This window comes from Salvelinus sp. IW2-2015, linkage group LG15, assembly GCF_002910315.2.
Source record: "Salvelinus sp. IW2-2015 linkage group LG15, ASM291031v2, whole genome shotgun sequence".
Taxonomy (NCBI): Eukaryota; Metazoa; Chordata; class Actinopteri; order Salmoniformes; family Salmonidae; genus Salvelinus; species Salvelinus sp. IW2-2015.
Window position 1 is genome coordinate 56814606 of NC_036855.1, and position 16150 is coordinate 56830755.

The window sequence follows — 16150 nt, forward strand, 5'->3', positions numbered from 1 at the left end:
GACACACCTACTCATTCAAGGGTTTTTCTTTATTTGTACTGTTTTCTACATTGTACACTGGGGTGGCATGGAGCCTAGTGGTTAGAGTGTTGGGCCAGTAACCGAAAGGTTGCTAGATCGAATCCCAGAGCTGACAAGGTAAAAATCTGTCGTTCTGCCCCTGAACAAAGCAGTTAACCCACTAGGCCATCATTGTAAATAAGAATTTGTTCTTAACTGATTTGCCTAGTTAAATAAATAAAAAATAATAATAGTGAAGACATCAAAACTACACATGGAATCATGTAGTAACCAAAATAGTGTTAAACAAATCAAAATATATTTTAGATTCTTCAAAGTAGCCACCCTTTGCCTTGATGACAGCTTTTGACTGGTACTGTATACAGTGGCTTGTGAAAGTATTCACCCCCCTTGGCATTTTTCCTATTTTGTTGCCTTACAACCTGGAATTAAAATGTATTTTTTGTGGGTTTGTACCACCTTTTGCAGCAATTACAGCTGCAAATCTCTTGGGGTATGTCTCTATAAACTTGGCACATCTAGCCACTGGGATTTTTGCACATTCTTCAAGGAAAAACTGCTCCAGCTCCTTCAAGTTGGATGGCTTCCACTGGTGTACAGCAATCTTTAAGTCATACCACATATTCTCAATTGGATTGAGGTCTGGGCTTTGACTAGGCCATTCCAAGACATTTAAATGTTTCCCCTTAAACCACTCGAGTGTTGCTTTAGCAGTATGCTTAGGGTCATTGTCCTGCTGGAAGGTGAGCCTCCATCTCCGGGTCTCAAATCTCTGGAAGACTGAAACAGGTTTCCCCTCAATCTCCCTATATTTAGCACCATCCATCATTCCTTCAATTCTGACCAGTTTCCCAGTCCCTGCCGATGAAAAACATCCCCACAGCATGATGCGGCCACCACCATGCTTCATTGTGGGGATGGTATTCTCGGGGTGATGAGAGGTGTTGGGTTTGTGCCAGACATAGCATTTTCCTTGATGGCCAAAAAGCTAAATTTTAGTCTCATCTCACCAGAGTACCTTCTTCCATATGTTTGGGGAGTCTCCCACATGCCTTCTGGCGAACACCAAACGTGTTTGCTTAATTTTTTCTTTAAGCAATGGCTTTTTTTCTGGCAACTCTTCTGTAAAGCCCAGCTCTGTGGAGTGTACGGCTTAAAGTGGTCCTATGGACACAGGCATGGAGGTGCAGTAAATCCTCAGCAAATTGTATTACGTCTCTGCCTGTTAAATTGAAATCATGCATCATAGCACTGCAGTCTGATGTGATGTGCAGGAGGCCCTGTGTTGGGGATCTAAAGAAATGTCTGCATGTGCCTAGGAACAGGGCAGCTTTTAACAAGGCACACCAAACGTTCTGTTTTTCATAATACTGTAAATATTGAAGGAGACACATCTCCTGTTAACCTAACAGTAGGAATCATTACGGTGGTAAAAAGGAGTAATGATGCACCTACTCATTTAAGACTCTCAGGAGCAATTCCCCGATTGTTGATCCATTTTACGATTGATTTTCATCTGTTATTCTGCTCAAATCATTCAGTATGTAACATCCTTTTGTAGGTGCAAAACGCCTTCTACTTGAACCGCTTTGAACCTCCCCAGTAATACACCTAATATAAAACCTTTTAGCACCTCTGTTTCTTTGTGCTGTAGGAGAGCGGTGGGGGGGAGGCACGGACACAGCTGGGAATGACAACAATGTGTCTCTGCAGGGCACCATAGAGAGGTGGGTTGTCACGTTCTGACCTTTATTTCCTTTGTTTTGTCTTTATTTAGTATGGTCAGGGCGTGAGTTGGGGTGGGCAGTCTATTTTTTTTTATTTCTATGTTTAGCTATTTCTGTGTTTGGCCTGATATGGTTCTCAATCAGAGGCAGCTGTCAATCGTTGTCCCTGATTGGGAACCATATTTAGGTAGCCTGTTTTGTGTTGGGTTTTGTGGGTGGTTGTTTTCAGTCTTTGTGTGTCTGCACCAGATAGAACTGTTTCGGTTGTCACTTTTGTTGTTTTGTATTTTGAGTGTTCACCTTTATTAAAACAAGATGAACAATTACCACGCTGCGCATTGGTCCTCCGATCCTTCTAACTTATCCTCCTCAGACGAGGAGGAAGACGACAGCCGTTACATGGGTTAATAGATAGTTAACTGTGTTCTGCTCACACTGACTTCTATACAGACTAGGGGCGCTGTACTACTATGGTTGACTCCTGTAAAAGACCCCAGTTAGTCTCCATCATATAGACAGTTTGCTTGTTTAGTTGTGTGTAACTATGGGGCAAAGCAGACGGGGTTGGCTTAGATTATTGACACCATGTAAACTATATTTTGTCTCCAATATTTATTGAAAACATAAGTACATTTGCACAATGAGCACTTGTTGTCTCTCAAATTCTTTCTAACGGTTGTTGGTTAGCTAGCTAGTGATATATTTTTTTGCCATATTAGCATGGCCGTGACGTTAGTAAAAACACCTCAAAACAAGACATAGTATCGAGAACAAGATGAAACTGGCTGAAAAGAGCCACCTATGATTCCCCACATGGCAGCTTCTTGTCATTGTTGATAACTACTGTATCTGGCCATTCAGAATCACAACAACGCACGAACGTCTGCACCATTGAAGGGTGCGCATTGTTTTCGTGACTTGTCAGCTAACCCGTCTATAGACACTTACATTTCTTTTGGGTGTCTGTTGGTCATACTTTAACTTACTTTACCCTATACAGAACAGTGGTYTGTGAGACTGATCTTTGAACATGATCCTGTCATGAGTGGAGTGGAGTTTTCTACAGTGGGTGTTGATCAATAATCTGATCGGTTTCTCTATTGCAATGTGAGCAAGATGCAGTGCCAGTTGAAAGGACAGAGAGCTGCAGCGTCGTGGCAGCGATGGAAGCTGAAAGGACAGCGAAAACACACTGCAGCTTGTTTGGAAAGGAAGTGATTAAGCCATCCTATTTGGGTTTACAAAGGAGGTGTTTTACATATCTAATCAAATAAGCACTGAAGTGCAATTACTAGCGTGATTAGGGCCAATTAGTTGGGATCCATTTCACTGTTGTTGCGTGCAATACGATATAGGCGCTGCCAATGCCACTGTTTCCGTTAACACCAGTCTTGCTTTAATTTAGTCCGTACTGTACTTCCAGCAAGCTATAGGCTCATTTAAATATATCCAGTAGGATATAAACATTATTGTTTCCTTGTTGGCAAGTTAAGTGTTAGAATGGTTGGGCTGCTGTGAAAGAAGCAGATTAACCTCCTACACAGGTAGAATACAGTAAGTCATATTAAGAAAAGCATGGGCATGGACAGTAGGTGTGTTACACAAAGATACTGCATAAGCTCCTATATCACGAGGGAACAGCCATAGAGAAACCGCTTTGATATTCCTCTCTTGACATGCATATTAGAATGCCCTAATTATAGGAAGCACAAGGGAAAAAACGTCTATTGTGCTGTCGTGCTGTTTTTATGCGCTTTCCAGTCATTTCCTCACTGTGACACTCATTGTCACTATTCTAATTAAGGCTGCTTGTTCAAAAAGGACCAACTGTGATTTGTACCAGGGTTTAGTCGTCAGGCCTGTCACATGTTTTACTGCAATCAGATGAGGGGGACTTGGGACTTGGACACAATAGGCATGTGGACCTGGCTGGTGTCTGGATTCACATCGACATGGTTATGTGTCGTTCAGGGGATGACATATTTGCGAGAGGAGTAGTCTATGGGGAAAAAGGTTGAACGGTATGTAGATCGTTCTGCGTTATATTTCATTTTGAATTAGGGGTATACCAGAGGACAGAATACAAATTGCCCTGAACAGGTAGGACAAATTCCTTATGTATTTGTTGTGATAGGTCGTCATTCACAGGGTAATGTATTCAAATTCAATAAAAGCTGTCAAGTCTGTAATTCATATGGCTCAGCCCAAACAAAGCAGAATTTGGGAAAGCTATTTGGGGACTGGGAGGATTGAAGGATTCACACCTCAGAAATTCTATTGAGAGGTAGGTAGACACACAGACACTCTGCACATACAAAATAGATCCAGGTAGACAGAATACATTGAAGGAGAGGAAAAACATACACACTCTTGGTAGAAACACTCAGTCAACAGATTTATCCAGGGGTCCTGTGGTGGATTTATTCAGAAGCAAACAAAGAGGAGGTGAAAGGTCATTGGTACCCATAGGAGGCAGTTACTCTTAGCTACCAATAATTGCCCATTGGGAGTGGCTGGGCTGGCTGCAAGAGGATGCTGGAAAGAATAGGGGGGGCAGGGAGGAGGAGAGCAGCTGGTGGGGGACGGGGTAAGGCAGGGCTATACGCCTGTATCACTACACACCTGGCCCTCTTCAACACTACTACTGCTCAGGACCAGAGACAGAGGTAGGACATATTTACTATTATTATTATTAAATTGAACCTTTATTTAACTACGCCACTCGGGAGCCTAAAGTTAAATATAGTTCCTCCATGCCTTATTATTATTGCTCTTTATGAGTCTCTGCCAGTCAGATATATACAGAATGTGTCGTTATCACATCTCTTATTGTACCCACTATAACGATAGAACGCTGGGTTGAATGGGGAATCATGTGTTCCCCATGTGTTTGAACTTGCTCTCCCCATAGACTTTCCAGTGAACAGCTTCTTTGTCTAGCAACAGCATCAGCAGTATTACTCCGAGTCAGTCACCTGAATGGATGGCCATAATGTGGGGTGTGACTGTGAATGTGTGCTTTTGGATCTACACCTCCCCACGCCCAGACACAGCCTCCTGACGCACAGGGAGGTGGGGAGGGGGCCTCTGCCTCCCAGTGGATGCTGGAGTGGGGGTAATTAGCTGTTGCAATCACCTGTGATGGCAAAACGTCAATATGGGCAGAGGGAGACAGAGAGAAGAGGGGAAAGGAACAACAAAAGCCCCTCAGAGAGCAGCCAGTTGTTAGTGGCAACTGGTGGAGATGAGACAGGTGGAAGGAACATAGAGGAGAGGAGGAGAGAAAGTGGGACACCAGGTCAGTGTTCCCTCACCCTCTCTTTAAATCGCAGTATTTTAATACTCATCTAATGTTTTTGTGCCGGCACAGCCTTGTGTGTGTGCGTCCTCTATTAATGGCTTCTCACGTGATTTATACCATCCCTTCCCTGTTTGATAGCTTTTTAATGAGATTGTTGAATTTGTTTAGGGCCCTGCGTGCAGAAGCACCAGAAATACCCCAACGTAATCTCTCCCTGCTCGCCTCGTGGCCGCACCCTAGCAATGATTCGAGCAATCTGAATTAGGAGAATGATCCCAATCTCCCAGGCGAGCCTTTCTCCACCCTGCTGTGTGCAGATCAATACCAGTGCAGATACTCTGGGAGACTGAACATCTCGCCAATCTCTCCCGATCTAGGAGTGAATATTCACCGGCCTCTGTGTAGAGATGACCTCCATTTTGAGTATCGGTTGTATGACTCAAAGTCCAATTAGCTTAAGGTAAAGGCAGGCTCCCTCTTTGTTTCATTCTCTTGCCTCAGACGTTTGTCCGCAGGCCAAACACAACTCAATGCAAAGCGCTGTATTGAGCAGAGTTCTGTATTGTGCCAAGGCTAATGCAGTAGTGCTAAGTAAGCACTTAAATGTGGGTGTGGGTAAGCTACTCGAGAACCTGTCTGCCTCCAATAGCAGTAATTGATCATGTCTTTCAGTGGTGAAGAGATCCTGTGTCCAGTCGCAGGTTGAGAGAAAGAGAGAGAGAGGCTTTTGTGTTCAGCAGGGGAATCAATGTGTATCAGCCATTTGTAAAGGCATTGATGCCATGTTAGGATGATTTAGACCTAACTTAGAGCTATGCACAGAGCACAGTCTCTTTGTTTTGTCAGACTAGTTCTCCTGATCTTTACCACAATGAGGTGCACATGATGGTTTGGAGCTGTTTTCATACTGAGATCAATGCTTCTACGATGCTAGTTGTAAGATTCTGGGGTGTGTATGTGGTTAAAAGCCTTTTATTTATTTGATTTTATTTGATTTTTTTTTTTATGTAAGTGGTAGATCAGCTTTAATATTGTAGATAGATTGGGCCTTCCATCAATGTAATTGTCTGCATCCTTTCCAATCCCCCATATACTATATATATTTTTTGTTAATACATATATATATATATATATTTTAAAAATATATAATATTTTACTTTATTATTTTTCCCTAAGGCTACCACCCCTCTCCTAATCTGAGTAAACTAATGGACAGCAACACTTAGGTTTCTACTTCCAGCTTATAAATACTATATACATTTTACGGACATAGTATATTTTTACAGTAGTTATCTTTTGTTTGTTTTTAGTCCCATCCTTCAGCTACCCTCCCATCTATCTCTGAACACCATCCAGTTGTGATTTCTATTTGCCATATATTTTTCAACTGTGCTGTGGTGTTTCACAAAAGCTTTTAAACTTTCTATTCTCAAAATGTCTAAAGATTGTAAATTAAAGATAAACATTTTTGCTAAGAGTATTATATTGTTGATTGATTGACTATGACTTTTCAGATCACTCAGCAGTGCTATCTGCAGAGTTAGCTCCAGGTAAATGTTGTAATTCTTCAGCCATTCCTGAACCTGCGACCAAAAACAAGCTACATATGGACAGTACCAAAACAAATGATCTAATGATTCTGAGTCTCTTTGCAGCAAAATTTGCAGAGCTGGGATGGATGTATCCCCCATTTATATAATATTCTATTGATTGCAAGAATTTTGTATAATCATTTAAATTGAAAAAAATCTACGTTTTGAACCCGGCGTCGTTTTGTGTATCAGTTCAAGATCCATGTGCCATGTAATCGGAACATCAAAGATCACTTCCCAACTATTTTGCAATCTATATGGCACAGCTGTCAATTTTTGGTCCTTAAAAGAACCTGGTATACTTTTTTTTAAATTCATAACAATTTTCTTTTAACCAAGTTTGGTCTTTAATGCAATGCCGACAGACAAGTTCCTTACTTTCTCCCCCTTCCACTTGCCTCTTCCATTTTTGCGGTAATATATACTGAATAATGAGTTGGTTGTAAACTTTGGGTAGAGCAGTTGTTCAAAAACCTTTATTGGTTCCCTCACTATGTCTTTTTGTTTTGAATGTGATGATGAAAAACTAAACATCCACCGTGCCTTTTCTTCCTTCCTGTCAGTCATAGTGCATCTGTAATTGGCCCTAACAGGTTTTCACAGTCGGACAACAGAGTGGTTAACTCTCTCACGGTGTCTATTAGGCTCACTCACTGGGGGGCATAACACTTACAAAACGTTTCATCTTTGTAGCCTTCCTGCACTGTATTTCATTGAAATGTTGTTTGTGATGATTGCACTGTAGCAGTATAGCTCTAATGGTGTGGTTCTGTCTTTCTGCGTTCTGTAGGACTGAGGACCATTTGAGATGCATGGCCTGTAAGCAGCCAGCGCCAGCGATGGCTCATAGGATGAGGCCAGGGACTAGCGGCTCCAGCTGCAGCATGGTGGAGCCCCCCGTCCGGCCTCCCTGCCCCGCCGCCTACCCCCCAGAGCAGCACGGCCAGGAGCATGAAGAGGGTCCGGGGGAGGAGGAGGAGGAGGAGGTCCACTACTGCCGCCAGCAGGGCCTGGAACCAGAGCTGACGGACAGCCGGCCGGACACACCTACTACACCGGAGCCGGAACACGAGCATGAACACAGCCATGACCACAATGACCCAGACTGCCACGGCCATGATGACCACAGTCACAGCGACGACCATGCAGAGTGCCATGGCCACGACCGCGAGCATGCAGACTGTCACGATCACGGTCAAAGTCACGACGATGTAGACTGTCACGACCACGGCCACGTCCACAGTCACATCAATGACCACGACCATGCAGGCTGTCACGGCCACCGTCACGACCACGCTGACAGCCTGGACGGAGACTCCAGCTCTGACTATGTGAACAACACCTCAGAGGAGGAGGACTATGATGAAGGTCTGCCGGAGGAGGACGAGGGCATCACCTACTACATCCGCTACTGCCCTGAGGATGACAGCTACCTGGAGGGCAGCATTGACTGCAACGAGGCCGAGGCTGACTACACCGCCAGCACCGTGCAGCACGTCCGGGCTGAGCCTCCGGGCGACACAGACGAGTGCCAGGAAGCGGTGGAGGAGTGGGTGGAGGGAGAAGGAGGGGTGGAGGTGGGGGAGGTGCGCTGTGAGGTGGTGGAGCAGGACCCAGATGAACAGATGTACGATGTCCTGGACCGCCACCCCCACCCCGCCGCCGTCCTGCACGAGTCCCCCCCACCCACAGAGGAAGAGGAGGAGGTGAGAGCTGGGGTTGCTTACACTGGGGACTACTATGGCCCAGAGGAGGACAATGGGAACTCCGTGGTTCACGAATCGCGGTCTCCATACCGTGGCCGTAAAGTGGTAGTGGAGGGGGAGACGGGGGAGGAGGCGGAGGAGGACATTGACCAGATAGTGGCAGAGATCAAGATGAGTATGAGCATGGGTAGTCTGAGCAGCGGTGGCACTGACCAGAGCCCTGACGAGCTGGTGCAAGACAGTGTACCCAGTGATTACCACCCTCCTGAGGCCCACGCCAAGCCTGAGCCTGCKCCKTACACCCCAYCCCCACACCGCCACGACAGCAGACCCAAGTCCCTCAACCTCCCTTCCACACGGCACAACAACCCTGAGCTCCAGAGGGGCTTCAAGGTTCGCTCCCGCACCCCGGAGGAGCGACAGCAGTGGGCTCAAGAACAGGTGAGAGGGAGAGGCCATTTTGATGGGTATTTTCTATACACACTCATTGAATCTCCTCTATTGAAATGAAGTGAATGAAAAGTCAGACGTACAGTTTAGGTGATGTGTTGAGAAGGTTGTCAGAATAGAAATCCAACGTTAATCTCTCGTCCAAATTTTACAGGGAGATCAAGGACCGAGTGATCAAACTGATTTTCAGACTTCGTTTTTTCAGTTCAAAGATTCTGATGCCTCTAACACTAATCTCCCGGATAAACATGACTAGATTTTGTGGCATTTACCAAAGTATCCATTTTAGAAGGTCTATAACCAACCCTTAAACCATGCTTCTCCTTCTTTACACTTTACCGGAGGGGGGATGGTCCAATGCCGTCAGGGAGAGATCTGTATAGACTAACGTTATACATTTAAGGTCAAATCGTGGGGCTGCTTATATTTGTCCTGTTTCACACATGCACAAGTGTGTAACCTGTACAGTGTGTGGTGAAATGGAAATGCATGTCCCACTCCCCCTCAAGGCACCCTCGTAGAGTGGAGTGGGGTCACGACATGTGTTTAACACAGCTGGAGACACAAGATGTACTGCCAGGTTATGTTCAGATTCTCGTGCAGAGCTATGCCATTGGAACTGATTAAAACAAGATTTGCGATAGGGGGATATTTATTATGTGTGAGGTGGTTGACAGGCAGGTTATTGCATTTTAGCTATAGTGCAGCTAGTGAGGCCGTTCCCTTCCCCCTGCTGGAGACCCATCCCCCAGCCACAGCCAGACACCTTGAGCTCCCCTCTCCATCTCCCACGCCCACTGCCCTCATTCAGATCCAGCCGCGGGCGCGCGCGCGCGCACACACACACACACACACACACACCTCTTCCTGTCCTCCACCAAGCCCCTCTCTGTGTTCTACCATGCTCACCCCCTGCCCAGCCAGATGGTGAGGTGAGGGGAGATCCTGTGTGTGTGCCCTGCGGTATGGGATGGCAGAATGCTGATACACACCTGCTCCACCGTGGTGTGCATGTGTGTTATGTGTCTATGCTTGTGGTTGTGTGTGTTCTCTTTACTGTGTTGTTGGAGAGAAATGGGACAGGCCACATAACTGGATTATATTGGAAGCAAGCACATATTGTGCAGAACAGTCACTGACAACAACAATAAAAAATCTAATGCCCATGTTAAATTGGGTGACTGTTTGTGATTTTACGCAGCAGTTGTAGATGTTTTGCAGAATGCTTTCAGTGTTCAGGTACTGTGATTAAGGCTCACTGAAGTGTTTGAAAACATCAGATTCAGGCTTGATACTTCGTCCTTCCTCAGGGCAGAGATTTGTTTTATCCTGTCAAACAAATGGATATAATTATTATTGAATTACTGTTTGCTCAAGCTGATGTGTAGATGTTCAATACTAATCAGGACTTATGATTGTGTTGTCGCTGTAAAAATAAGGATTGCTGAGTTATGTAAATATGAAATGAGAGCAATTTCATCATCTTGTCATGCTTTGCGAAGTAAATGTGAACTGTCCTGACTATAGCGGTATTCAAGTCAACATGTTGTCGTGTGTGTGTAATTCACAGAAACACGTGTTACTGAACTCAATTCATGTCTAGTAATAGCATGACCTTATTCCCCCCCCCCCCCCCTATTACAACTACTCTCTTTTCTCCGACCCATAGAGAAATGTATCGGACTGTATTACTAATGTTTGCTGGCTGTAGCTCCCTAAGGAACCGGTCCTTTTTTTCCTTCATTTCTACTGTCTGCTTGGAAATGTGTTATTAACTCTCTGTTGCCCGCTGGTCCCTATTTAACCCCTGGTTTAACCTCCACAGATTACCAACGGTGCGGAGCATCCCAGGAAACAGCAGCGTTCTGACCTCAACGTGCCGCTGGAGAACAACAATGTCCCGGAGGTAAACTGTCTCTGTCTGCAGTACAAACTTATTGCGACAGATGATATCATGTGGAATACATAACAGTATTATTACTGTCCTGTGCTTGTCCTTCAGAGCCGGTGTCATGGGTGTGAAGGGATTTTCTTCAGATTATTATCATACAGATTATTTATCATCAAATCAATCTTTATTTATACTTCAGATTTCAGACATGGACGGCAACACAATGTGCTTTACAGGAAGAAAAAAAATTATAATAACAATGAAAACTTAAAGCTGTATCCCAGAGGTTAGCTAGCTAACATTGAACCTGGTTGGTTAGCTCCCAGCAGATTCATGCAGGGTAGTAACGACATGATTTGGCACTATGTTCATTGTTGTTTAACTAGCTAACGTTAGCTGGCTGGCTCGTTAGCTAACGTTATGTGATGTGTGTGATCTTACACGTTGTTTACTTAGCTAGGTTCATTGTTTACCTAGCTAGCTAGCTACATGTCTTAAGCTAAAGTGTACAACACCCGTTGAATATGGCCGGTGTCAGTAAACGTCGGCAAAAAAGCGGAATAAAATTGTTGCCAGCAGAGCTGGTTAGGGTGTTTTCATGTTATCCAGAGGTAAACTAATCATTGGCCAGAGCGTCAAGTGTGCGCTCTGAACGCTCCGAGGGTGAAACGAGAAGGGTGGGGCTAATGCTTAAGAGGTTGTGAACGATGTTGAATGGGCGTAGACAAAGAAGAGCTCTTCACCAGATACCAAAACATTCAAAGGCCATTTTCTCAAAAGTGAGTTTACAAGTTAATCAACTTTCACAGCAGAATTACTTCCCCATTGTTCCTCAAATGCAGTGTATGATATACCATTTTGTAGCTCTGAGTCTCTACTTTTATCTAATGTAAAAAACACAATTTCAAATTTTGCTACGTAAGACCGAATACAGGTGGTGTGTCACATATTTACTACACAACAAACATAAGATATATATATTTTTAATTATACAAACTGAACAACTAAAAAGCACCCTAAGGAAAAGCAAAGCTAAAAATGTGTTTTAAAATCTCTTTAAAATAAGTCCACAGTTTTGGCCCCCTTCAGGTTCTCATTCAGGCTATTCCAGAGGCTGGGGGCATAATAACTAAAGGCTGCCTCTCCATGCCTCTTGGTCTTAGGCTTTGAGATCGCTAAAAGGCCAGTGCCAGAGGATTTATGAGAATCAATTAACTGTGTTTATGAATGAATGAAGTCCCTGTCTCCAGGTAACACACTGTGGTTGTCCAGTTTTCTTAAGGAAATCACCACTGTTATTATTGTGGACATTTCTCTCAGGGACATTCTATACAATGCTGCTATCCTCATCCCTCACTTCCATTGCTCTGAAAGGAAGGGAATTGGCTGTGCCCTTTTTTTGACTCTGCGGTCAAGCCACTGGTTGGGAGCAGCAAGCTGTGTGTTTACATCAGGGAAAACCACTCAACCTTGACCTGACTGTTCAAATGACGCTCTGAGACAAAGCCCTTTCTGCTCGGCGCAACCTCCATAGGAACCCTCTCCTCTGCCCAAACCAGTCTTATCATCCTAACATGGTTTTGTCTGGCCAGGCTTTCATTCACACACCACCACTAAGCCTGGAGAGCACAGCCGAACTGCAGAGCAAGGCACATCTTCACTTTAAAGGTCATCTAGTATGATACGGTATGATTTAAGTATTGGCAAAGCAACAGCTGGGTGTATATTTGTGGGAGGCCACTATAGCATACATGTACCAATATATATACTAGGAAGTTGTTTCCCTTTAAGTTATTAAGTGGTTTGATAATGCTTCTGGGCCTTCCTAACAGACTGTAATGAACAGCCACACATATATCAGCCTGGACCCTCCATTTGAGTGGCATGTCTTTTAAGTGATGGCCATTACTCAGAGTGCTTTTAATGTGTGGCTCTCTCATGCAGAGTAGTGTTTTACATCTGAAGAGTTAGGCATGTCATGACCCGGCATGTTAACATGGACCACTGTTTACAATCAGGTCGATGCCATAAAGTTGTGCTTCCTTTTGATCCGTACTATACACTCTTAGGGAAAAAAGGGTTCCAAAAGGGTTGTTTGGCTGACCCCATAGGAGAATTCTTTTTCGTTCCTGGTAGAACCAATTTTGGTTCCAGGTAGGACCATTTTTAGTTCCATATAGAACTCTCTATGGAAAGGGTTTTACATGGAACCAAAAAGGGTTCTTCAAAGGGTTCTCTTATGGGGATAGCTGAAGAACCCCTTCAGGTTCTAGATAGCACATTGTTTTCTAAGAGTGTAGCACACTTCTATGTATTCAGTTTTTGCATCGCTTCTTAGATTTTCTTCCTCTGTTGATGAATAGGGTTTGTATCAATTTCATTGGCTACTTTGAACTGATGTTCAAAAATGTTTTGTCTTCTTTGACAGAATGAAGCTTTTGGAGTTTGTTGGTCTGTTGTTTGTTGTGGAAGCCAAAGGCCTTGCAGAGAGGCGATTTTCCTTTCAGTTTCATGAAATGACATCATGCATATTTCATTCCGCTTTACTAATTCAGAGAGTTCAATCAAGACTTTCTGTTTTTCAGGAAACAAAGAAGGCTGCATCTTTCCCCAGCTTTGTTGATGGTAAGGCACCTCTACGTCTGTTTATCTCGAGGATGAAATCAAAAGACAAAAATGAATCAAATTCACAACATCAAAAACAGATATTCCCTGTAAGAGGCTTATATCGCTTTGGGTGCAGGGATCTGCTCATTTCAAGGATACTAGATTTGTCTCTAATTCAAGCGCCTTAATAACCACTCAAAATCTAGTTGCAAAATGACAGATCATGGAGTATTAAGGAGAGAAAATAATGAGCTTGCAGCTGTTGCATGAGATCAACATGTTGAGAGAGAGAGATCAACGAGTCTGCATTTGAAAATGAAGACAAACAAGAAAGTAAATACAAATGATAATATACATTTTTCACTATCTTTATTTGGACAATTTACCTGAGAGCCATCATGTCAGATGTGTCAGTGAGTTAGTCGTCAATGTGGGAGGGCTATATCTAAGCAGGCCAGACCCAGGCCTCTGAGTACGTTTGGTTCGAGAAGTTTAAGGCATTCTTCGCCAAGCCCCTCTCACCACTGGGCAGTGAACGGCAGGGCCTAATCTTCCTGGAGGCTGAGCTGTTTCTTTCTTTCACTTTCTCTGATATCATGACAGTGCATTGTATCCCTCAGTGGTTGTCACAGAGTCTACATCTACGTATCACACGGGCACATGAATCCCCTGGTGCTTCTCTCAGCTCCCTGCCCACCTGTGGCCATTTTACTGCTCAAGCCTCCGCCGTGATTGTTTCTCAGCATAATACCCAACAGCTACAGAATTGCAGTGTTTTATTTATTCAAATTGTACGTACAGAAGGCTGCCTATACTCATACACTACTGTTCAAAAGTTTGGGGTCACTTAGAAATGTCCTTGTTTTTGAAAGAAAAGCTATTTTTTTTGTCCATTAAAATAACATCAAATTGATTAGAAATACAGTGTAGACATTGTTAATGTTGTAAATGACTTGTAGCTGGAAACAGCTGATTTTTTAAAATGGAATATCTATATAGGCGTACAGAGGCCCATTATCAGCAACCATCACTCCTGTGTTCCAATGGCACGTTGTGTTAGCTAATCCAAGTTTATCATTTTAAAAGGTTAATTGATCATTAGAAAACCCTTTTGCAGTTATGTTAGCACAGCTGGAAAATGTTGTGCTGATTTTTAAAGAACCAATAAATGGGCGCCGGTGCACAACTGAGCAAGACGCCTCACAAGTCCTCAACTGGCAGCTTCATTAAATAGTACCCGCAAAACAACAATCTCAACGTCAACAGTGAAGAGGCGACTCCGGGATGCTGACCTTCTAGGCAGAGTTCCTCTGTCCAGTGTCTGTGTTATTTTGCCCATCTTAATCTTTTCTTTTTATTGTCCAGTCTGAGATATGGCTTTTTCTTTGCAACTCTGCCTAGAAGGTCAGCATCCCGGAGTCGCCTCTTCACTGTTGACGTTGAGACTGGTGTTTTGCGGGTACTATTTAATGAAGCTGCCAGTTGAGGACTTGTGAGGCGTCTGTTTCTCAACATAGACACGCCAATGTACTTGTCCTCTTGCTCAGTTGTGCACCGGGGCCTCCCATTCCTCTTTCTATTCTGGCTAGAGCCAGTTTGCGCTGTTCTGTGAAGGGAGTAGTACACAGCGTTGTACGAGATCTTCAGTTTCTTGGCAATTTCTCACATGGAATAGCTTTCATTTCTCAGAACAAGAATAGACTGACGGGTTTCAGAAGAAAGGTCTTTGTTTCTAGCAATTTTGAGCCTGTAATCAAACCCACAAATGCTGATGCTCCAGATACTCAACTAGTCTAAAGAAGGCCAGTTTTATTGCTTCTATAATCAGAACAACAGTTTTCAGCTGTGCGAACATAATTGCAAAAGGGTTTTCTAATGATCAATTAGCCTTTTAAAATTATAAACTTTGGATTAGCTAACACAACGTGCCATTGGAACACAGGAGTGATAGTTGCTGGTAATGGGCCTTTGTACGCCTATGTAGATATTCCATAAAAAATCTGCCGTTTTCAGCTACAATAGTCATTTACAACATTAACAATGTCTACACCGTATTTCTGATCAATTTGATGTTATTTTAATGGACAAAAAATTAGCTTTTCTTTCAAAAACAAGGACATTTCTAAGTGACTCCAAACTTTTGAACAGTAGTGTACGTATATGACCTTTCAACTCAGAGCTWAACTAGAACAACACAGAGATTTCTTTGTTTTGCAAAAGAAATATGATCTAATAGCGTTTATCTTCTCCTGCTCCTTCGTTCCTCTGTCCATCCATTCTCCCTGTCCCTCTCTGTCAGTTCCGGGGCCCTGTGAGCCAGAAGATCTTATTGATGGCATCATCTTTGCTGCTAACTACCTGGGCTCCACCCAGCTGCTCTCTGAGAGGAACCCGTCCAAGAACATCCGCATGATGCAGGCCCAGGAGGCTGTCAGCCGGGTCAAGGTACGGACAGACAGCAGACAGGCCTTCCATCACACACACACACTTGCACAAACACACACGCACACATAGACACATGCGCGCACACACACACACACACACACTGCACCACCCGTTTCAAATCCCGCAAACAGCTTCCCTTTCTTCGTTCCTTTTCATATGGATGTTGTTTTGATCTGGTATATTTTCACTGTGACTCTAGGAACTGTTTTGAAAGATTCAGAGTGAAGGGTGTCTGATGTGTTTGTTTACACCCCAGGAGACAGTGTCCAATCTAGTAGGAGTATTGCTACTGTACTGTAGGACACACTGGTACTGTGTAATCATGTTCCTCCCCAGTGGGTTAGTTTACAGTCCTTTTAGCTCTGTTTACAACCCACTGTTTGATTTTTATACTGTCAGGATTTAATGAT

The 16150-nt window shown here is 43.8% G+C and overlaps 1 protein-coding gene across 4 annotated transcripts in view; it reads left to right on the forward strand.

The window, feature by feature from the left end:
* apba2b (amyloid beta (A4) precursor protein-binding, family A, member 2b) overlaps positions 1-16150 on the forward strand; it is a 66738-nt gene that overhangs the window by 37437 nt on the left and 13151 nt on the right. For 2 of the 4 annotated variants that reach the window (XM_024002600.3, XM_024002606.3), the window contains exons 3-6: positions 7432-8788; positions 10623-10703; positions 13274-13313; positions 15595-15740. In XM_024002600.3, the coding sequence (XP_023858368.1) occupies positions 7454-8788; positions 10623-10703; positions 13274-13313; positions 15595-15740 (1602 nt within the window). In that variant the 5' untranslated portion in view covers positions 7432-7453. Of the gene's footprint in view, positions 1-1675; positions 1749-4700; positions 5047-7431; positions 8789-10622; positions 10704-13273; positions 13314-15594; positions 15741-16150 lie in introns of those variants that run through there. The other 2 variants (XM_024002601.3, XM_024002604.3) reach the window with 2 other exon arrangements.